Genomic DNA, 22,646 nt, shown 5'->3' with positions numbered 1-22,646 from the left:
CCCAGAGAAAGTTTCTTATGTTTGAATGGTCTTTTATTGGAGGCAGTCTTGGCCATCCTGGAATTCAAGGAGAGAATGTACATGTTGTACAGAGACTTACTGCATAATTTGTTTCTCTGTTTAAGAAAAAACTTTAAAGTATAGTCTCAGTTACCAACTGAAATAGAAAACTATAGGGTATTGGATAGAAGGCAAGAAGGACATAGAAGAAACTGCTAAGGGAGATATTTAGGATGCATGTAAGATGTAAAACTGTATCTCACATGAATCAGTGGGTTTTAATCCTTTTTGATTTCCGATGTAGGTGTGTAGCAAATTTAACCTACTTAGAATAAATTGTTTCTTTGAATTTCCCTTTGCATTTCCTTTAATTCTCTCTGAGTTTTGCAGGCTACAGTTGATAAATATTATAGAAAATACACCAACTTGGAAATTAACTATTTCTAGATGGGTTCTGCAAAGTGAGAGCACATCTACATGGACACTGACCAGATTATAATACCAATGGTCACCCTGTAGTAACATTCCTTTGTAGAGCTGAGTAGTTGTGCAATGCATAGCTGACTTTGGGGTTTAGGTTTTTTGGCAGGTGCTCATCTGTTTAGAAAAGCAAAGAGTAGGCTCCAAACCTTACATATCATCTCCCCCCATAGTGCATCTGTTCAACTCAGACTTGCAAGACACTGGGTTTCATCATTTGTGAAAGTGGGTCACAAACCCAAACAAAAAATGCGAAATAATGACTCCATCTATTTCCCTGTGCGTGATACCAATCAAATTGTGGAACAGATCTTCAGCTATGATAAATCAATATAGGTCTGCTAGGACAATTTCATTTACAGAGAGTGAGAATTTGATGCTGTACTGATGGTGTATATAACAAAAAAATGCACTCGAAGAAAACATTAAAAGGAAAAAACATTCCTGTATCTTTTGCTATACAACAATTATGCAAATATGTTTTAATAGAATAATAGAAGACTTCTGGAGAGCATTTGGTGAAGAGAGGAATTAGATAATAATTTGACTGTAAAACTAAATTATATAAAGACATGCCACACATTAATTATTTTACATCACCCACTTTTCCCAGACTAGAGCACATAGGTCTGACTGTGAAAGAGCTAACAGAGTCCCAACAGTCCTATTAAGAGACAAAGAGAGAGACATCTGGTTAGGCTATTTTTTCATGTTAATACCACTACCTTATCGCTTTATAAGTTTGAAAATTATAAAGTGAAACAATGCTGCTAGAATAAAGATTTCCAAAATGTTGTGATCCTGATTTACATCTGCTTCATCCCCTGTGTAGTCATTTTGTCATGAAAAACTTTATCATATTAATCTGGTAAATTTTTATCCCTTCTTTGTATAAACATTAGTTTATGATAAGATGAGATAAGATGGTAAAAGGGGGTCCAGGGGGCCTATTTCTTTATATTATACATTGGAAAGTGTGTGTGTGTGCCTATAACTTTTGAATACTGAAATGGACATTGTAAACTGGGGGGGAGGTGGGGGGAAGAAGAATTGTGTCCTGTTTTCTTCTATCCTTGCAACTCCAACTCTTCTCTGATGTCTTCTGTTTACTTTCTTTCCACGGCTTTTATTTTTATTCTCTGTTCTTATTTTTCTCTTCTCTCTATTTTTCTCTTATTATTCTCTTTCTTTTCATTTTTCTCTTTTCTCTATTCCTTTCTACATATCCATTCTGCTATTATCACTTAACACTGCAGTTGTTCAGAGTTATTTTGAAACTGGACAATATACTGGGACTTAGACTCCTCAGTTTCATTTAGGACTGTGATCACCACTGAATCTGAACATTCCCTTGCCTTACAAGGGCTGAAGAATATAGCCCAACTCGGCATGACCAAAGGTATTGTAATATGGACCTTTGTGTTTAAGCAATTATTTTTATTTTTCTTTCAGATGAATTCATCATTTTAAGTGTAGTTTGCATGAGAAATTTTATGGGCTGAAAATGGATAGAACACAAAGGATGACTGCTTCAGAGGACTGATTGCTCACAGCCCTCACCTCTGTTTCATACATCAGTACACACCTTTTGTAATTAAATATATGAGATTCCTTTGAAGCATAACCCTGAACTGGTAAGTGAGATAACCACATACTTCTAGAATACAGAGGTGGGAAGGCTTGAGGCAGACTGATAAACAGAAGCTGGGACAGAACTGGCCAGTCTGTGCCTCAAGCTGCGTGTGGCTCTCTAAGTATTTAAATACAACCCCTGTGCTGGCTGGCATGGGGGCTGGGGCATAATCCCTGCCTCCAGAAGCAATGACTCAGCAAGAGCTTCCAAGGCCAATTTTAGGGATTTCCTTGGCCTCTGTCTGTTTATCTAGCAGAGCCCTATTCCTCAGGCAAAATCTGCAAGGCCAGTTTATCACTAGCTGCCCTGAACCATTCCCACATCCTCATTGCTCCAGAACAGGATAGGTGTCTTGAGGCTTTTAACACAGGGAGGATTCTGATGAGGTGTTTAGAGAGCTGAGGAGATCAGACATTATGGGAAAAGACTGTGAAATAGTCTGATAGGTTATGTTTTTAAATTACATCTTTTCCTCATCCACAGTAAATTTTTTCCAAGCCATATGATCCTCAAATTACCAATACAAGTGGGAATACAATTAATAGCAGAGCCATATCTTTATAGGGAGCATCACATTTTTTGTGCCAGGAAGGCATGCCTTTTATTCTATTAAACTGAGCAAAAGTCTTCTCCTGGGCCTCGTCTCCTCTGCATGGTGCCATCCTTTCAGGAATACATCATCATCAGAGTGCTTTGTCCCAGTGATGTATTACACTAATACAGCTGTTGCTTTAATGATATATTAGTGTAATACCTTATCAGAGTGATGCATACCAATGATCTATTGCTCAAAAGGTGGTGTCATTCAGGAATGAAAGAATTCATGGACACAGTCAGTGTAATTATACAGATAAAAGCTGACATAGATTATACTGGAAGCTTCTTTCATTGGAACCAAGAACACCAGCACTATGCCAGCCTGTTTGGTGCCATTTTCTAGTGCCATTGCACTAGATTTGTAATGCTGAGGTTGTTACATCTCTTTTAAGCCTTTTAAATATACTAAGAGCAACTACCATTAACCTTGGGTCACTGTGAAGCAGAATGTATCCCGTTACATGATTTTTACTGTATGGTAGTACAGTACTTACTTACCCGTAACCACATGAAACCAAGTAACATTAACCTCCAAATAGCCTGAAGAACACACCATATCTCATTATAATCATCTGGGCTTCATCCTTTGCCTGACTTTAATTATTGTCCATTCTCAAATATTTTCGATTACATGACAGTTGAACTACTTCAGCCTGTCATTAACTGTAGGCTTCTTTAATCTCAACCTTCATTTTCTTTACCATTACATTTATTTTCATTACTTTAGCCACTGAAAAACAAGTGAAGTCAGACTCAATTACATTGTTTTTTGTAGCATCTTAATTAAACATTTCAAAGTATCATCCAGAGATTGTGGCCAAAAAAAAAGTTGTATTTTCTATTTTTTAAACATTTACTGTAAAGAAAGAAAGAAAACTGTGAGCCTATAATATAAAAAACCTCAAAACTCAGATCTTTTTCCCCTCTGCCTTAACTCCTTCACTAATTGGGTCCAAGCTTCCTCACTAATTGGGTTTCCAAAGAGAAAGACAATCAGAATCACATATTGCTTGTGGTAATTTAATTGAGCTATAAAGTATTGATTAGCTTATTTACATTTCCTCTAGATATGCTTTACACCAAAGTGTGAAGAATGTTGCAGAGGAGAAAATAAAAGCTCCAACTTGTTTCAGTTATCAGAGCAGGGAAAGGTGTGTAGGTAACTCGAGAATTTTTGGTAAATAGTCCAGCACAAAACAATCAGTAACACAAATGAGAGAGAAAAGGACATGCAACATATTTATAAAATGTAAATACTGGGATTTTTCTTTCTTCTTCACTTTCTCTTCTGTCATCTTCATCTTCACTGCTAGTGACAAGTATCATTTTACTTTGGAGGGAGGGTTGCTAAAGCAACTTTCAGGAATGTATTTAATCGGGTGGCAAACTGAATTCACAGGAGCCATAATGGGGATACAGGGTGATGGATGCAGGACATGCTTCCTGTTACATTCCTAATCCTCCAAGGTCATTCAGCTGACATGTGACCTTGCAGTTTAGAAACAGCTGACCCAGATCTTTCTCCTGTCCCACGGGAGGATGATATAATCCAGGAGCTCCTGTGTGGGGCTGTGCTACCTGATCTCTGTCAGAGGTGGGAGCAACCTGCTGGGATGGCAATGCAGGAAGTGTGGCTGCAGTGAAGTTCCTTCAACAGGAATCTGTGACAGATTTACCCAGGGCAGAAAACCCGCAAGTTGCCCAATTGTATCTTAACAGGGTAGAGGGGGAAAGGCAGCCTCTTTATCTGGCCTGAGAAACCATAAACCCCAGTAAGCCTGACCTCCAGGGCCAGGCTTTTCAATATTTTATCTGAAAATATAATTGCTCGAGTTACTGTAGGAGGATATTTGTAAACTTCCCTGCACTTCTCAGAGGAAACTGGTCATTTCAATGAGTCTTTAGTAAGATTTATCAAAAAATTGTATATTTTACAAATGAATATTTGTAGTTCCTGCAGTGCTGGCCTCCTCATCATGGTGGGCCTAGTGTGCTTTTTGTGGAAGTCTGATCTGTGACAAAAGCCTTCGAGAGGGTGATTAGCAAACCCAGTAGCAGCTAATTCTGATAAACTGTGGGTGAGCAAACAGACCTTTGTGTAACTTGCCTTGTGTGCTGAGCATTGGAAGGGACAGATTTGGGATGGAGAGAGACTTAGCAGGTGGGCTCTGACACAATTGCTCTGCCCATGTACATCCGAAATGATCTTCTATGATACCATACACATTAACAGCTCACGACACATCATATTTTCAGGGTCAAAACAGTCAGTAAAGTAGGGGGTGAATGAGTCTTTTCTTAAAAGATGGGCATCTGCATGGAGAAAGAGAATAGAGTGAAATGCTTAACAGTGTACAGCAGCCTAGGGGACTGCAGGCAAAGTGTGTGGTCTCAGCTAGCATGGCCCTGATGGCCATTCAGTCATAGGCAGTCCTTGTTTTCTGCTTTGGAGGGGCAGTTTGTAGGGTCTTTTGGAACCCCTGTGAATGGTGACTCCAAGGTTTTGTTTTCCTGAGTTAATTTTGGCAACATCTGTTTTCCAGTCTTGTTCAATGTGTGCTACACAAATGCTTTTGATAGTGTGGTGCAGAAAAGGAGTAATGATGGACAAGGTGGGTGGCAATTGCTTAGATTTGCTCTCTCTGTACTGCCACTGAATGTCAAACCACACCATGTTACTGTGCTGTGTCAGATTATATATGGGCACTGCATTCCTGTAAGTTAATACCATCCATTTTAGCCAAATGGCATTCCTTTTAGTTTAATAAATAATAATTGATTTTTAAAAGTTGGAGTTTGCCCTTAAGCTAGGTTTAGGAACCTACAAGTTTGTTGTTTTGAGCTGAACCAGTGTTTCAGTACCCTCAGCAGTCCAAAGAGACATCAAGGCTTTCCCAAGAGAATTTAATCCTAACTTCCTCAGGACGGGGAACAGCTGCTTAACTCTCTTTTTTGACAGCAGGCAACCTAGAAATCTAGGTTAAATTAAATTACTCTCTCTCTATCATACTGAAGATTAGCAGAATTTGCATTTGTTGACTACAGTTTAAAACTCCCCAAGCCTAGTATCTCCCACTAATTTCAAAGAGTTTTGGAACTAAACCTGACACTGCTGCATGTCTGAAACTCTCTCCATAGCAAAGTAGAATTAAATGGAATTGGTTTGGGAGGGGAGAACTGTGAAGTGGCACTCAAGCTCTAGCAGGTTACCTATGTTTCTCTGGCCCAATCCCCATCAGAAGCTTAGTGTATCACTCTTAAGTTTTATGTTCTTAAAGTAGGAAAAACAGCAAGATTTCAAATCTGAACTGGAAATGGTAATGTAGAAAGTGAAATCAAGAAAGCAGGACGAGGGTGGTGCCAAGGCATAAGAAATGGGCCAGCAGCCATTTCATCTGGATCAGGAGCAGCTGAGTTTGCCTGGCAGTGTCTTAACACCTGGGCTGCAAAATGCAGTGGCTAAGGTGAAGGTATATGATTAATTCTGCTGACTCTGTTATGGGAAAATTGATTTCTGGCAAAGGGGTGGAAAGAGCAGTTTGGGGCAGTAAAGTGGCTTAAACCTTGGAACAATTTGCGATTGTAGATGAGATCGGGAATCATCAGCCTCTATGACCAAGACCCTATGAGCTGATCAGTGAGGACTTTTTCATTGATTGAATTGGGACCAGGATTTCACTAATTCATGACTACTTGGTAATCACAGTAAGTAATTACTAGTTATGGCAAATGTGCAACAGTTGTGTTGCTGCCTAGAGCTGAACTGTTTACTTCGGGGTTGGGATTTTTTTGGTGTTTCAGCATGGGAAACAGGGCTCATAAATCCCTGTGTTACTCACAAAAAGTAGGATTTGGCTGATGAAAATGGGTGCATGGAAAGATGCACCGTTCAAGTCAATGAAGGGTGAGGTTTTTCCTCTTCAGGCTCTCAGATACTGCTTGCTGACATAAGTGTACTAAATAACTGAATAAAATATTTGTGGATATGTACTCAGGTATGGAAGAAAAAGCTGATTTAAAAAAAGATCATATAGTAGAAAAGTATTTTTCTGGAAAATGCTGGCATCATGTCAATGGTAAATACAAGTATTCTCATGTTGATGTGGTATCTATTTCTGTTTATAGATACTTTTTGAGGAGATTATTTTTTTTCAGAATAGATCTCTTCTGTTCCAAGTCTAGCTGGTTTCTAGAGAGCTGTGGTAGTCAGTGAAAGATGTATGAGCCTAGAAAACAAACTGACAAAACTGGTAGCTTTATCAGGACAGTTGAATAGAAACTCAAATTTTAAATCTATGCCTATTAAGAACTCTGGGAGAAAAAGCTGGTTTTCATTTGAAAAAAAAAATCTGTAGAACGGAAAGGTACTTGGTAGGATTTCAACATCAGGGTTTGATCATCTGTTTTTCCTAGCACCTCCTACTGAAGGGGAACTGGGAGAGGGGGGAATTAAAAAAAAATAAAAACGATTGGGGTGTTCCACCAAAGGGAGGGAAAAATAATCCTTTGATCACTTGTACCTGCAAGTCTTGGTCTGGGTATTTGCAGCCTGGCTGCCACCTGAGTCTGTGTTGGAATTAATCCTGGTTTCCCTCAGAAGGAAACTCTTATGCATGGTGAGGCAGAGAGTCTGGTGACCAGGAGAACTTCCCTGAATGAAGATACAGACTGCCATGAACGTAGCTGAAGGCTAACAACAAAATTTGGTTATTTTAGCTCCTTTACAGTTGTCCTATACCTTTATAGCCTGTTTCCATCAAACACCCAGGAAGTATTATTATTTCTCTCCTACAAAAATAAACCGGGCTGTGTGAGGAATTGCCTCACACTTCTGCTTGACCAAACTGTGTTCAGGGGCTGGTGTTCAACATTTTTTTTAAACAAACAAATAAACAAAAAAGCCAAAACCCAAACCTACCCAGCCTCCTTCCCCCAGCCTAAACTTTACCTACATCTATGACTGCAATTGAGGGTAAAAAGTCTCAGCTGCAGTTTGACTCTGAATATACCTGCACTTAACTTAGATTGTTAAAAGTTCTCTGAATTGCACCTGAGACTGAACCACATAGCATGCAGTTTGACCAGTGAATGTTGCTACTCCTTTCTTCCAGATCAAAGGAGCAGAGGAGAAGGGAAGAAGCTAAAAGAAAGGCTGATGGCACACAGACCTTCATGCTGCAGACCACCGCTTAGTGAGCCCCAAGATACAGGTAAGCTAAGCTCAATTTCTTTCTTGAAGGAAAATGTGCAGGTGTTACCTGATATTTGGCTACGTCAGAGGGGGAAACTTGTTGGGGAAAATGTATAAACAGCTAGTAAAAGTAATATCCCTTTTCTGCTGGCCCTAGGCAGCTTCTCAGTGCATGGCTGGGTCACAGATACGGTTCTGAGGCACCTGCAGTCCTGAGCTATGGGGGGGAGGGGGGTCTCAGTAGCCTAACACAATTCTGGATTCTGCCCTAAAGGTAAGACTACAAAAAGATCCATTTTTAAAACCAGTTTATTCTGTATTTGTGCCTTGCTTTCTGTCACATCCAAATGTGACTGCATCAGCAATGCTACTGCTATGACCAACTTAAAATTAAATTAAGAAATAGAAAGTGCAGATCTGAGGCCAGTGGTAAAAGTACCAGTTTTCTAAGTGGTCATCAAATATATAATAAAAGTGGTAGAACTAAAACAGATAAGTAGTAAAAACTGAAAACTCAGCTTCTAAATGAAGACTGAATGGGCAGAGAGACTCCTTTAATTCCAGTATGTGCCCTCCAATTCAGAATTTTGAAAACTCACTGGTTTAGGATTGTACAGACTATCACAGGCTATTGAGTTATAATGGCATCATGAGGTAGCCAACTGTGTGTTTTTCTCCTCTCTGGCACATTTGAAGTGAAAGAAAATTATTTGAGTGTAACACATTGTATTTGCCATTACAACAGTTGAAGAGGGTGTGCAAGAACAGTTAGGTAAGCTTAGCCACAATTGCATACCATATGGGGTCATCTTTATTCTGATTTTTGTGTTGAGCTCTTTCTGACACTGCTGTGGAGTTTGTGTATTTTTGCAGCAGTTGTTCTCTTCTCTGTGCTTTCCTGGTGGGGAGTAACATTGACAAATACTTTGTGAAGAAGGTCTGGGATAGAAATTGCAGTATCAGAAAATTTGTTTTGGCAGTTTGAATGGTTAACAGCACAAGCATTTACACATTTGACTGGTTTGAGATTAATGGCTGAAATTCATAACTCCTCCAGAGTCTCATTCACAACTCCTGCATTAATAGCAAGCAGTTCCACAGATAAACCCCCAGGAAAATGGCTCAAGTGAAAGCCACTGCTCAAGTAGCAGATCTTGTGGGATATTGAACTGGGGAAGCCTCTGAAATGGGGAGCAGCTCTGGCTCACCAATGATCTAGTAGAGTATGTGGAAAGACTTTAAAAGATGAATGTGCTGCTCCACTGTATGATTTTCTTTAAAACATTGCTATCCACATTGTAGTTTTAATTAAGCAAAAGGGAAAAGTTGGCTGCTAAACATAATATGGGCATTTGGGCATGAACACATTTGGACCAATGCTCAAGCACAAATTCAGCCATGCAAATACACAGCCAACCAACTTAGTTCTAAAGTGGCATTGATGAAATCTTCTGGCTTCTTGTTGAGTTTTTTGTGTTTTCCTCCCCTAATTCTTTTGTTAGTTTTACTCAAAAGCTAGTATTACTATATGGTAGCTAAAGGCCTGACTGAAATTTTGCTTTAATCATTAATTTTTAGTGATTTGGCATATTTAACTTGGAGGAGTAGAAACAGTAGTGCCTCAGACCCCTGTGTGTCCTTCCAGGGGACTTGGTTGATTTGGGGGGCAGTTTTTTAATGGTACTTCTCCTAAACACAAAGGAAACAAAGCATTTCTTTTGACCTGAGCGTGGTTCCATCCAAACCATGCTAAGGAGTCTGTAAGAACCGGCGATTAGGACAGAAGCGAGGAAAGCTTAGAACTTGGAATCATCTCAGTAGGTTCCAGTATCGGAGCAGAGCGGGGCAAACACATCCGCCGCGTGTTGTGTGCGGCAGCGAGGCGGTTTCGGCCCGTTCCTCCATCCCCCTCCCGCCCCGGTGCCCGCTCAGGGCGGCTCGTACGGCCGGGCCGGGGATGCGCTGCGGGAGCCGCTGGAGCGCGGCTGGAGCGCGGGGACGGACGGGCACCCGCCGCCGCCCTGCCCTGAACGGCAAGGACGGGAGCTCCCCCCAAACCTCGGGAAAAGGATCCGCAGAGCCAAGGGAGTGCCTTGGGAGAGCGGCACTGCTCTGGGTGCCCCGGCTCTGCTCGCCTGGTGCCGGTCTCCTGCTCAGGTTCATCACGGAGGCGGGGATGGAGGGGGGTGTCTCAGCTGGCCTCTGTGTCTTGGCGCGATGGAATGGCAAGTTTGTCCCTGCTTAAAGAGATGCAAAAGTCGCTTAATTCGTGCAGGATTTTTTTATTTCTGCGCACATAAATAAGTCGCTCATCTTTATTATTGTTAACCTTATCACTTGGAAACAAGTATTTCCTGTAACCTAACCTTTCTGCATTGGTGACTTTGCCATCCTCTGTATATTGGCACAGGCCTTGCCTCAGCAGATTTTCTCCCTTTTGGGAACAGGATTTTGGGTAGAGGTGTTAAAGTGCTGGTGAGCAAGTACCTGGCTTTGAGATGTGAGCCATGAAAGAAGTACCTTCCTTCCGAGTGTCTGCTGGCATAGGTGCCTCAGCTTGGGATCTGAGCAGGTACAGTCCCTTAATGCAGACCTTTAAAGGCCCTAGAAGTTTTTTTAACATTTTATTTTTTCTTTCCTAACAATGGCAAAATCACATGTTACTGCTTTGTCTCTAAGAAGGCTTTACTGCACCAGTAAAAACCCAAAGCTCAGTTGTACAGGGAACAGCTAAAAAGACTATGATACTCAGTAGTATGGAAAGCCTTGCTGGAGACAGTGTCACTGAGGTAATAAGGAGACTTTAACAGGGCCTGGAGAGGAGCAATTTGCCAGAGAAGGTCAGTTTGGAAAGTACAGTCAACCCATTTTGAAAGACACTGGTCATAAAGTCTTCATACTACCGGAAGTTGCTGAAGGCGTGACAATTTGGAGGTGGGAAACATTTTGGTAAGGATGCTTGATTTTTAGTAACAGACTAAGCTAGAAACTTTGAATTAGATAGGATGGACAGTCAGGGGAAAGCTTAGATGTTCATGTAGGTTAGAAGAATATTCTGGGGTGGGATGAAGGGGATGGATATACCTCAGTTGTAAGGATCAAGTGGGAGAAACAGGGAGATGTCAAGAACTGGATGAGGCAACAGTTCAGAGGTAACTTGGGGAAAAGAGAGGGACCATAAACTTAAAATGCGTATAAATTATATATTCTGTCTTGTTACATGATGGTGTGACCATTTCAGCCAGCTAAAACACTTAAGTTGTCAAGCTGGAAGTCTTCAGACTTTCCTTGCAACCTAAAATATCTTAATATTTTTAGATTTGTTTGGGTGGGACTTGGGTGATGTTTTAGTTTTGTTTTTCTTTTTTTCTTTCCTATTTTGGAACCTGGAGTATCTAGCCCCCAGTAACTTGTTGGACTTACTTTATGATAGCTCGGAGGCACTGAGTGGATAAAGCAGGACCTTTGGTAAAAGCCCATGTGTTGTGAAGGTCTCCAACAATGTCAGCAATGTAGAATGACAGTTTTCATATTTCTATACTCTCCAGTGAAAAATGTTAGGAGTTCTCAACATTTTTAATAAGTTGGTGAAGTGCTATGGAAGAGAGAGAAGTAGGTGTGGTGTCAGATTTGACCCAGCTTCCTTGATTAGCATACCCAGCTGGACAGCAGAAGTAATTATGTCTGACATGGTATCACAGCTGTGGGGACTGGAGGCTTGTATGAATCATAGAAGCCTGACAAACCCTGAATAGGAGAGTTTCTCTACTCCACTGTGCAGATTAATTCTTTTTTTACACTAGAAGACCAAAAAGATGTTCCATGTGGTTTCTTCCTAATCTCTGCTCCATTGTGGTATCCCTCTCCAATGCTGTTTTCTCTTGGAAAGCTGTTCTTGGGTATCTTCTTGGCCCACTTCTCAATTGCTTTACTACTCAGATGATTTTAAAGCCCCTGATTTGACTTTTTTCCCCATGTAAATGAAAGCATCACAGTGTCCCCCTTCTGAGTTGAAATGATACAGCACCTGTAGGGTTCATAAGACAACCAAAATGTTTTGTTTCTAATTGACACTGTTCTTGGCACCTTGGGGGAGAGGCCACCTAACTTAATGGTTATTGAGATTGAGAATGCTTACTCATTTTCTTATAAGCTCCCATTCAATATATTAAGATGAATAAAACCTCCAAATTTCAATAAAGATTTCCAAGAAAAAACAAAAATAACATCCTGAATCTTGCACAAGTCTATGGCCTTGCTGGATCTCTTCTCTAAAAGTCAGTCACCTTGATTCTTCTCTTTTATCTAGCTTGATAATCTTTACAGGACTAAGTGGGAGATCCATACCTTTTCTGGCTGGGCAGGGAATACTTACTGTTCAGGTTCCCACCTGCTTCCAGTCATTCTGGCTCATGCAAAATCCTCCAAGTAGGAAATATGGAAAAAGTACTCCTTCAAAAAACTTCCTCCTCTTTCTTCTTTAATACAAAAAATGTGGATTTTTTTTTTTGTTGGGAGGGGGACATATACAGAGAAAGAGACTAGAAAATATTTGAGTGAATCTGTGCATTCTTCCATTTTCTGACCCTCGATTCTTCATTCATACAGTTGCTTTTTGAAGAGAGAAGCACACGAAGGGGCAACCCGCTGCCCCACAACTTGATTTGTTTGTTGTTCGAGTTGGGGGAAAAGAAGTTTGTGAGAGTGTGTTCTCTGGGACCGTGACTCCATCTGCAGGCAGGAGCACGCCATTCTTTACCGAGAGCCACCACGACCTCCGTGCAGCATATAGAGCCCCTTAGGTCTTGAGTGACACTGCTGAAATCCCCCGGTGTTTCTCAGTGCACAGCAGTATCTCTGTCCCTCCCAAAACCTAAATGAGAACTAGAGTAATAAAAAGTCAAATTATATGGGTACCTCATGAATTTTACTTCTGTGACCTAGGCACCTTCAGTGCAAGCAGCCAAATATATGAGGGGTTATATATTTGTGTGCTTAGTGGTGAAAGGAGAGAATAGCACTGAGGAAGTATGGCTGCAGGTTAGTGAAAAAAGCAATTAAATCCTGTGGCCACGGCACCTACATGTCAGGGATGTGTTGATGATAATGGTTTGCTGGGAACATCAGCCTTGAAATTCTTTATCTGGCTTTGTTGGTGAACTGGGGACATGCACTTTGCTGAAAGGTGGAAGTAATGATGCTTTGCAAATGTCTAAGAAAAAAGGCAGCAAACTTCCAGTGCTTGCATTTTAGAGGCATTAAAATACTGTCAGTCTTCTACTTGTTCTGCAGTTTCAAGTTAATTTAGTTTGTATAATCAGGATACTGAGGGAAGAAGAATGAGGAAGTAAAACACCAACCATGAGTTTGGAATGATTAATTAATATTTTCCATTAAGTAGCTCATAAACCAGTAGCAATTCCAAGAAAAAGTATTTGGATATTAAAGAGTTCTGGATAACATAAGGATGTTTTTGATGAAGAGTCCTAGTAGCTAAAATAGCCTGGTGGAATATTTGTGTTCTGTAAACTACTCCCACAAAACTAGACATTAATATTATATTTAGGAAACAGTAAATGCTCATATTACAACTTTTTCACTTAGACTGGGAGAGTCCTTTTGAGATTATCTAGTCCAGTCTCAGTCCTCAAACAGGCAAGCTAAGTTGTTGAGGCAACCTCTCTGGTCAACTCGTGCCAGTGTTTGACTCTTCTAATGGTTAAAAAAAAAAAAAATATTGTCTTCTTGTGTTCAGATGGAGCACTGGTATTGTGGTGTTTGGTTTTGTTTTGGGGTGTTGCTCTGGTTCTGGTTGTTTTTTCCATTTTATGCCCCTTGCCTTTTTTCTGGCAATGGACACCCCTGAGAAGTGTCTGACTTCCTCAACCTCCTTCCCACCCATCAGACATTTGTACACATGGATGAGATGCCTCTGAGTCTTCTTTTCTCCAGGCCAGACAGTGTCAGTTTTTCAGCCTCTTCTCATGCAGTTCTCATGCAGTTCTCATGCTCAAGTACTTTAATCATCTTTGTGGCTTGTACTGGACTAGCTCCAGTAAGTCCAGATCTTTCTTGTGCCAGGAAGCCCTGAATGAGATGCAGCATTCCAGAAACAGCCTCACCAGCACTGCACAGAGGTGCAGGATCACTTCTCTTGGCCTGCTGGCAGCTGTCTTCCTCCTGGTGGCCTTCTTGGCTGCAAGGGTGCATTGTTGACCTTCTTATTACAGGATCCCAAGGTCCTTCCTGGAAAAGCTGCTTTCCAGTGGGTAGATGCCTAGGATATGCTGGTGCTCAGGACTGTTCCTCATTACTTTGCATTTCCCCTTTTGAACTTTTGGACATTCCTCTGTTCACTTCTGTTGAGATAGTTGTGTCCTCTTTCAGAAGTACTATCTGGTTTTATCAGCCACTCCTTCCAGTTTTAAATAATTTGCACAATTGTTGAGGATGCAGTCCTCAACTTTTTTTGTATGGAAATGAAAGCTGCTTCTCTCCAGGTATTAATACTTCTCCTTTTTTCCTACTCATGAAGTTTAGCGCTTCTCTGTGGGGTTTTTTTAACTATTATTAGTCTATTTCTTTTTGACAAATAATTTGCATCTTCTGTAAACTACAGACTTGAAAGAGCATGCTGAAAAGTAGGGACTAGAAACAGAACTGCTGAAAAGTAAGGACTAGGAACAGTAATTCCATCAGTGTCAGCAGGGGTTGAGGAAGCCAGCCTATATTTCTAATAACTCAAAAGACAAATACTTTTTTCCTATGTGTTGTGCAGCTCGATGGGGAAGTGCCAATGCAAGGAGAGACTTCCTGCAGGCTGCATGCCTTCATGCTCAGCAGGCTGCCTTGCAGCCCAAACCCTTCTGCCTGCCAGTAGGTGAGGGCTGGTCACTGAGAACATGAAGCATGGTCAAGCACAGCTGAATTCCCTGTGAAATTCATTACACCAGGCAGATGAACTCTGCTAGAAACTTGATCTCTATATGGTCCTTCCCTCCTTTATCCCAATGGGTTTCCTTCCCTTAGGAATGTAAATTCTCAGCACAACTGTATTTCCTTGTCTCCCAAATGCCCTTCTATCTTCACCCTTCTTTAGGTATTCCAAAGAGGGCATAGTTGGCACCAGTACCACTGCCATGCCCCCCTGTGCCTGCCTTCCTCCAGCTGTGTCAGAGGGAGATGTGAATGCACAGTCCTAGATGGTAGCTGAGCTCCTTGGGGTCTTGTCAGCTCTCATGGTCCAGTGCAGTCTCAGTATTACTCTGGTGTTTTAACAATAGAAAACTAGCTAGTTAATTGAGAAACCAGAATTGATTTCCCTGAGGAATTTGCCACCTTGTTGGTGCAGCAGAGACTCTGCCTTTCAACATAAATGTAACAAGGTGTTTAAAAACTTGGACACACTTCCATTTAGCAAACAGCTGTGGCTTAAAATGCTGTTGCCTTGCTACTTAACGAAGCTGCAAGACTTCTCACTGAAGTAGACAGGAGGATAAATACATTCTATTTTGCCAGTTTGGGAGGTGTTTTTTCCAGGAGGCAGTAATGCCTTAAACCATGGCAGGTGTTTGGTAAGACAGTGCCTAAATCTTCAGTTAACCAGTGACTAGCAAACTATTAAGCAGAAGCAAAATGAGAGAGAGAGTTCTCAGGGTCTTACTCTGATTTACCTTAGATGATTCTTAGGGTGGGTTAAAATTATTGATTTCAATGTACTTAAATGCAGTATAAAATTATGCAAAAATATCAGGATTGGAGCAGATAATTATTCTTTTTATTTCCATATTTGTAACTGCAGTAACCCTGAGCTAAGTGTTCCAGTCCTCAGTTGACTAAACAAATTCTTTTCATCAGTTCAGAAATTGCTTAGTGTTTTATGTTGTAAAATATTAATTTATTTTTTCTATATTTAATCTGTACTGGGTAAGCGGTTGCTCACTCAGACTTGGGGGAGAAATTCTTCATTTCACATATCTGTAGGCCTAACTCCAATAGTCCTAGGGTCAGGTGAGTGGTTGGTTGTTTTTTGTTTTGGTGTTTGGTTGGTTTGGGGGTTTTTGGTTTTTTGCAAAATAGGCTTACAGTAAAGGGATGTGAAAGGGTGATATATAATATATGTAATTATATGTAATAACATTACATTATATATAAGTTATAGAATTATGAAATTGAAAAGCCAATTGCAGTTATGGTAAAATAATGAAACTCTTCAGTAACTCTGAAGAAGCATCCTATAGTATTTAAGTAGCAACAAAATTATATGGACACTAATATGTGGTCCTTCTTCAGACCCATAGACAATGAATTTCTGGCCTAAGAAATCTAGGATTTTATATCAGCATGGGTTTGAGGCCACCAGCCTTAAAGTGTTAATTTTTTTTTTTTAATTGAAATTAGAAGCTATATCATCTTTCCTAGGTAGTGTGCTATTCTAACAGCTGAAAACTATGAACACAATGTTTTTTCTGAAGAAGTATTCATGTGTTAAATTTGCAGCTCAACTAGAAGCATCTTGTGCTAAAGTTTGTTATAAAGTGATGATGGCTAGTTAGTTTGCCAGGATTCAGACAAGATTCTGAGAAAACTGGTTGTGTTTTAGCAAAGAGGCATAGGTCATATTGCACTCTTTCTTCTTGATGCCTCTCCATTTGGAGGCTTTGAGACTGTAGTGGAATTCTTGGTCTTCAAGAACATTTGTGATTCAATATACCCTCTGCAAGAGTTCTTGCCTAGAAGTGGCTGTGATCCTTTCATTTTAAGAAAGAAGAGGTCAAAAACTTTGCAGATGGAGAATTTGATGATCTTTTTTAAAAAGCTGAAGTCTTTGTGTCATTTAGGATCTACTGGTTATGTGAGTGCATCTCCCACTTGGTAATTGTTTGTTATCTGTCCTAGGATGATACTCATCAGGCAGCAATGGCTTCTGATGATTGCTCATTGGCCTTTGTGGGGTTGGTGGCTTTTCCAGTCACTAACTTGTCATTATTAATTATTCTTACAAACCTGTTACTTAATGCTATTTGTTTACAGAGCAACTTCAAGCATGGGATGGTGTCCATGAGCTGCTGTCCTGTGGGCTTGTTCATCCCTTTGTGTTTGCCTTTCAAATGTCTAGTAGCAAAGAGAAGTTTATAATCAAATGTTATTTGAAGGTCTGATTTGTAGTTACTGCTGAGCAAGGAAATACTGACATAAATTAAAGCCGTAGTAGTTTATGCTGTTAAGGGTAATGGCCAACACATGAGAGATGGTAATTTGAATTAAAACTAGTAGGCCTCATTGTCCAAAATGAAGATACAGAGGCTATAGCAGGTATTTGCCTATGTTCAACAGAAAATTAATCCAAAGATAGGAGTAACTTTTAAAAGAGCCTGTGGAGCCTGAATAATTCTCCGCTGCATCTTCAGGGACACACAGAACTGACCTGGCCTTCCTTTTGGTAGGTGATACTTAATGCAGAGGCAGCCATAGTTTCGTTTGAGAGGGCCCAGGAACTGGTTAAAATGGTCTCATTTTTCCTCTCAGTGCCCTTCTTTAAAAAAAATCTGACCCTGGGAGCAGAACTCTTTAAAGTTTCAAAGAATAAAGCAAGGATGCCAGCTATGTTTTAAGTTTCTGTTTAGCAACCTTTTCAAGTATTTGGTACATTGCATAAAGACAGTTTGGATGCTAGATATGCTGCAAAGGTTTTAGGTATGTTACATCATTTATTACTGTTTAAAACCTTATTTACTCAATTTATTTCATTTTCCTCATGTGCAAGTGAAGAAAATATTTACTTTGTTCAAAAGTGGTTCCTGCAGCTGAACTTAATTCATATGTGTAACTAGGTTTGGTGTTTGGAAGGTGCCATACAATCATTACTTATTAATAGCAGGACCTGCAAAAGCAATGCATTATTTATATTATGTTATCTGTGGAAGACTTGCAACTATTTTCTTGTGTTTGGACTAAAAATGTTCAAAAGTGTGGTCAGCTGACTTAATTTTTTCTTTTTGTGCTATACCACCAAACACATTATTGGAGATTATTTTTTAAATGATATTATGTCCTTAGTCACCTTCATTAAATCAATGTGTAAAATAGTGGGAAGGTGGGGACTGTTGTGCCTGTGGTTTCAGTGGGAAGGCTGGATACTAACCAGGACAAGACCTGGAGTAATGCACTTAGCCAGGATAGAGATGAAAAACCAAGTTGTTCCCAAAGAGAGTATTTCCAGGTGTGGGGCTAGAAACTCTTCAAAGCTCGAGTATATAAAGTTTCTCCCAAATAATTCATTCAAGCATTGGGATTTCTTTTACTGCAGAACACTCTTAAGGCTTGGCCCACTAAACTCCTAGGAAAATTGTTAGGATGTCTATGGAAGCCAAGGTCACCCTCAGAGAGATTTAATGCTGCTCTGCTGTGTGCCAGTCCCCATGGCCCTTTCAGAGAGCTGTGTTCCCGTGGTGCGTTTTTGCTGCAGCCACCTCAACTCCCCTAAAGGGGGTTTCAAATGATGGAGGGGAAAATAACCCACGTGGCACATTGTAAATTAATGCTGACAATGTCAACATTGATTTGTGCCAGAAACACATGAGGAATAGAGGGTGGAAAGAGTAATAGTGAAGAACAAAGTATTTCCTGTGTCCTGTTCTCCTAGAGCACCTGAGGAAGGGCTGTCACAGCAGTGGTGGATCATAGTACAGGGCCAGTACTCTTTCCCTCTCTGAAGGGGTTACTTTGTGGCCTCCTGCACAGACAGGATCACTGTGTCGCTGCTCACAAAGCTGGCTTATTTCAACACAGTTGCCATTAGAATGTATTGAAAAAAATAAGTGGGTCTAGCATTGCAACTCCTGCAGTGAACAAAGTTCTGTTGCTAGTTCCAGGCATGTCGACATTGAGGTTTGTGAGCAACAGAAAAGAACGCCTCTGATATTTTTGGTTATCACTACTAACATGGTAGGAATCGCCAAAACCCATATAAACTGGAGAACTGAGGGAAAAGACAGGACCTAAATCTTCTGAGGGAATTTGGTCCCTGGTACTCTTGGTCATGAGTAAGTGTAAGGCAGCTGCTTCGACTCATCCCTACCCCTAGAAATCTCCAGTACTGACAGTTACACACTTTGGTTTTACCCTGGGTTAAAAATAAATAAATCTCTCAATGAAAATGAAGCATTTTAGCTGTATTGTGGAATGATAAACCAGCTGAAGCCAGGAGGAATTTGTTTTGTTTCAGTAGATGTGTACCCTGTACATGCGGTTTCAAAACTCAGAATTGCATGGGCATGGTAGTGAACCTGAGATTGTCATATAGGTAATCTTTTAAATACTATTTAGATTTCTTTTTCTTTCTGAAAGGCTCAGTGTGGCTGTAAAATGAGTACGAGATTATGTGAAACCATTCTAAATTGAGGTGATTAAGAGTTTAAATTTGCTGTTTAAAAATATTTAGGTTTCAGATGTGGTGTTTTATGTTTGCCTCGGCAGCTGTTTATTTTTAAGAAATTGAAGTTAGGATGAAAAATAGTGTGATAAAATGTTGAGTCAGGTTCTTAAAAGCTGAAAGAATCTTAACAGGTATACATGCTAGAATAATGCTTATTTTTATTTTTGCAACATCTGACTCGTGATTTTGATTATGTATTCTGCTAAGTTCAAAGTTTTCTTACACAAAGAGAGAACTATATGAAACAACTATGCTTCAAATAATTTTACTTCAATTGTAGTAGCAGGTTTTGGCGTTTAAATCATTAACAACTTTTGTGTGAACTTTTATCCAAATGACTGCAAGTCACAAAGAGAACACTTCTCTTTCACGGAGTACCTTTTGTGCTTTAGTGAGACCCAATCCCTCTTCTATTTTTTTCTCCACCTTCATGTCTGTCTTTGAAGAAAGATGTGTGATTTGTGAAGTAATGAGAGTAAGTATCAGTTAATGAAAGCTGCTATCCTGGCTTCATAATGCACACTGGAATTGCTTCAGGATCAAGCTTCATATACCTGCATTACAGCAAGAAAAAAAAAGTAAATTTCAGAAGTCCAGATTGCTGTGTGCACTGTAGACATATCATGTAGCAGTTAAATCAACCATTAGGGGTGACCTAATCTTGATTTCCTCCCCCCTCCACACACACACACACACACACACACACACACACACACACACACACACTCTCAAGCAGTTGTGATTTTTGTGCTGTTTGTATTCTTCCCACTTTTTAAAACCTGCATTAGAAGTTGTCAGGATACCAACTTGCCCACCTTTCTTTCTGGCTTATTTTGGGTACTTGTTTTGGCCTGGAGGGAGTTGTATGTAAAGCAGCCTCTCCCTCCCACACCGAAGTTCGGCTGTATAAACCCCTTCGGCCCCTGTGCTTTATGAAGGGATAGCTGAGCCCATCCAAAAAATTCTATGGGGTTAGCTGTGCACCACCACAGTTTTGCTTTTCTAACACAGGATGACAAAACGCCTTAATTAAAAAAAAAAAAAAAAAAAAAAAAAGGCTGATGCTATTATTTCCGTTCCCACCACAAACGAGGGGATTACACTGTGAATGGTCGAGACCCACAAATTCACACACACACACCTTTTTTTTAAAAAAAAATTAAATTTTTTTAATTTTTTTTTTTTTAAGAGCCGATTGGCAGCGGGTGCAGGACCGGGGCAGCGCATCCTCCGCCGCCGCGCAGCGCCGCGCCCGGAGCCCGTGGGGAGCGGGGGCACCGTCCCCTGCGCTCCAGCGGGGCGCGCGTGTGTCTGTGCGTGTGTCTGTGCGTGTGCCCGCCCGCCGGGGCTGTGCGGGGGTGTGTGCGGTGTCCCTGCCCGCCCGCGGGCGCGCCGGGAGCGCCGCCGCCGCCGCTGCCCTTTGATCCCGGCGTTAGTGTTAGTTAGGGGCCGGGAGGAGCGCGGGGCGCAGCCCTCGGCACCGCCGCGCCAGCCCTCGCCCCGGCACGGCGCCCGGCGCCCGCCCGCCCGCCGGGAACATCCCCGGCCGCTGAGGGATACTGCGACCGGGGACAAGCCAGGTGCACGACCGGGTTGCGGGGGGGTGGGGGGGTGGGGGGTGGGGGGGAGAGGAAAAGAAAGAGAGAGGGGGAGAGGGAGCCCTTCGCGGTGGCTCCGAGAAAACCGGCTTCAAGCCCCCTTTCCCCCGGCGAAGAGGGAAAACCCGCCCCGGCTAGCAGCTCCCCCGGGGGCCCCGGCTTTGTGCCTGTCCGTGCCCCCCCTCCCGGTCTTATTTGATCTCCCGTTAAACCAAGGAGGAGAATGTGAAAAAAGGGGGAAAATGCCCAGGAGGAAGCAGGAGCAGCCCAAGCGCCTCTCTTCACGTAAGTGCCCCCTCTTTTTGCCATTTTCTCCTTCCTCCTTTCCCCGTCTCCTTCCCCTCTGCAGCCGCCTCCGTCGTTTCGTGCATTAGTTTAGGGTTACAGAGGTGAAACTGACAAAGACACAGCCTGGGTTATTCCTCTTTTAGGTCTGAGCTAAGGCAGCCATGTTGGTGATGAACAGCCTTGTGCCCTTTTAATTTTTCCTCTCTCTCCTTTCCCCCCTTCTTTCTTCGCGTCTCTCGCCCTTTCCTCCCTCTCCCTCCCCTCGCCCGTGATTGTGCATTTGTGCTAAGGGGGGGCGGAGGGGGGGGCGGTGTGGGTTTCTCTTTGGGGCTGAAGGGAGGGGGGTCTGTTTTATTGGGGTGGGGAGGGGGGCTAAGCACGGGAGGGGAGGGCGGCGAGAGGGGAAGCGGCTGCTGGCGTCTTGTGCGGAACCAGCCGAGAGGTCTGTCCCCGGCTAAAGGTTGCGGCGGGGCTGGGCGGCCCGGGAGCGGGGGGTAGGCGGGCAGCGGTAGCGGAGGGGGCCGGCAGGGCACCCCACACCGACCCCAGGGCCACCCCGGAGGAGGCCGTGGCCGCCGGCGGCGGCGTGGGAGGGGGCGGCGGGGAGGCAGACCGTGGCAGGCGAGGTCCCTGCAGAGCAGGGAGAGGAGGCGGCGGCGGGCTCCGGGCTCCTCCTGGCCGCAGTGAAATGAAGGGTCAGGCGAGCTAGGCGAGACTCAGGCTTCGGCGGCGCTGCCCCAGACGAGAGCAGCAGAGCACAGGGCTAAAGTGCATCCGATCCTCCGCCCGCGGGCACCCACTGCGCTCGCACACACACACACGCACACACATCCCCTGACACGGCTCACCCTGCCCTGCTCCTGATCGCTCCCTCCCCCTCCCTGTTTTCTTCCCTCTTTGCAAAACAGTTAACTTTTCTCCCGCTCCCTCTCCCCCCCTCTCCTTGTATTCAGCGCTCGGCAGCTATTGAGAGGGAGGCGGAGAGGAGGGGAAGGGACCTAAAAATACCCTGCCCCTGCATGGCCCCAGGGCTGCTTGAAGGAGAGCGTGGGGTGGATGGAGGGGTCATTTGTCTGTCCCCGACACATCTGCTCTGAGCGTGCCTGCAGCCCCTCCGCGCCAAGCGCGGGGCAGGGCGAGAGCTGAGCCGCCGGTGCCGGAGCCGGGCTCGGTCACCGGGAGTTCACCGGGGCGGCTCCTGCCCCTGCCCGCGGGGCGCCGCTGCGGGCGGAGCGCGGCCCGGCCCCCGCTCCGCTCTGCGGGCAGAGGGGCTGGGGCAGCGCTCCCCGCGCCCTTCCCGCACCGGCACAGGGACCAGGATGGGAGATCTGGGCGCGGGGGGCGGCAGGCTGGGGGCGAGGGGGAAGCACTTGCAACCCCGCAAAGATTTGTCTCCCTTTTTCCTTTCTTGCCGACTCGAGG

The 22,646-nt window shown here is 42.9% G+C and overlaps 1 protein-coding gene across 9 annotated transcripts in view; it reads left to right on the top strand.

Moving 5' to 3' along the window:
* Window positions 1-6,296: 6,296 nt before the first annotated feature.
* The window catches only part of ZNF827 (zinc finger protein 827), a 114,875-nt gene continuing 98,525 nt past the window's right edge, over window positions 6,297-22,646 (top strand). For 5 of the 9 annotated variants that reach the window (XR_004148241.3, XR_014955199.1, XM_031504685.3 and 2 more), the window contains exons 1-2: window positions 20,735-20,918; window positions 21,153-21,221. Coding sequence is in view for 7 of the 9 variants with exons in the window: in XM_031504685.3 (XP_031360545.3) it covers window positions 21,179-21,221 (43 nt within the window). In the remaining 2 variants the exon portion in view is untranslated. Of the gene's footprint in view, window positions 6,416-7,821; window positions 7,921-20,431; window positions 20,919-20,969; window positions 21,222-22,646 lie in introns of those variants that run through there. The other 4 variants (XM_085579195.1, XM_085579197.1, XM_085579193.1 and 1 more) reach the window with 4 other exon arrangements.

The sequence above is a fragment of the Lonchura striata genome, chromosome 4 (assembly GCF_050655825.1).
Source record: "Lonchura striata isolate lonStrDom1 chromosome 4, ASM5065582v1, whole genome shotgun sequence".
Taxonomy (NCBI): domain Eukaryota; kingdom Metazoa; phylum Chordata; class Aves; order Passeriformes; family Estrildidae; genus Lonchura; species Lonchura striata.
Note: the sequence above shows the minus strand (reverse complement) of the source record. Positions and strands in the feature narration are given on the sequence as shown.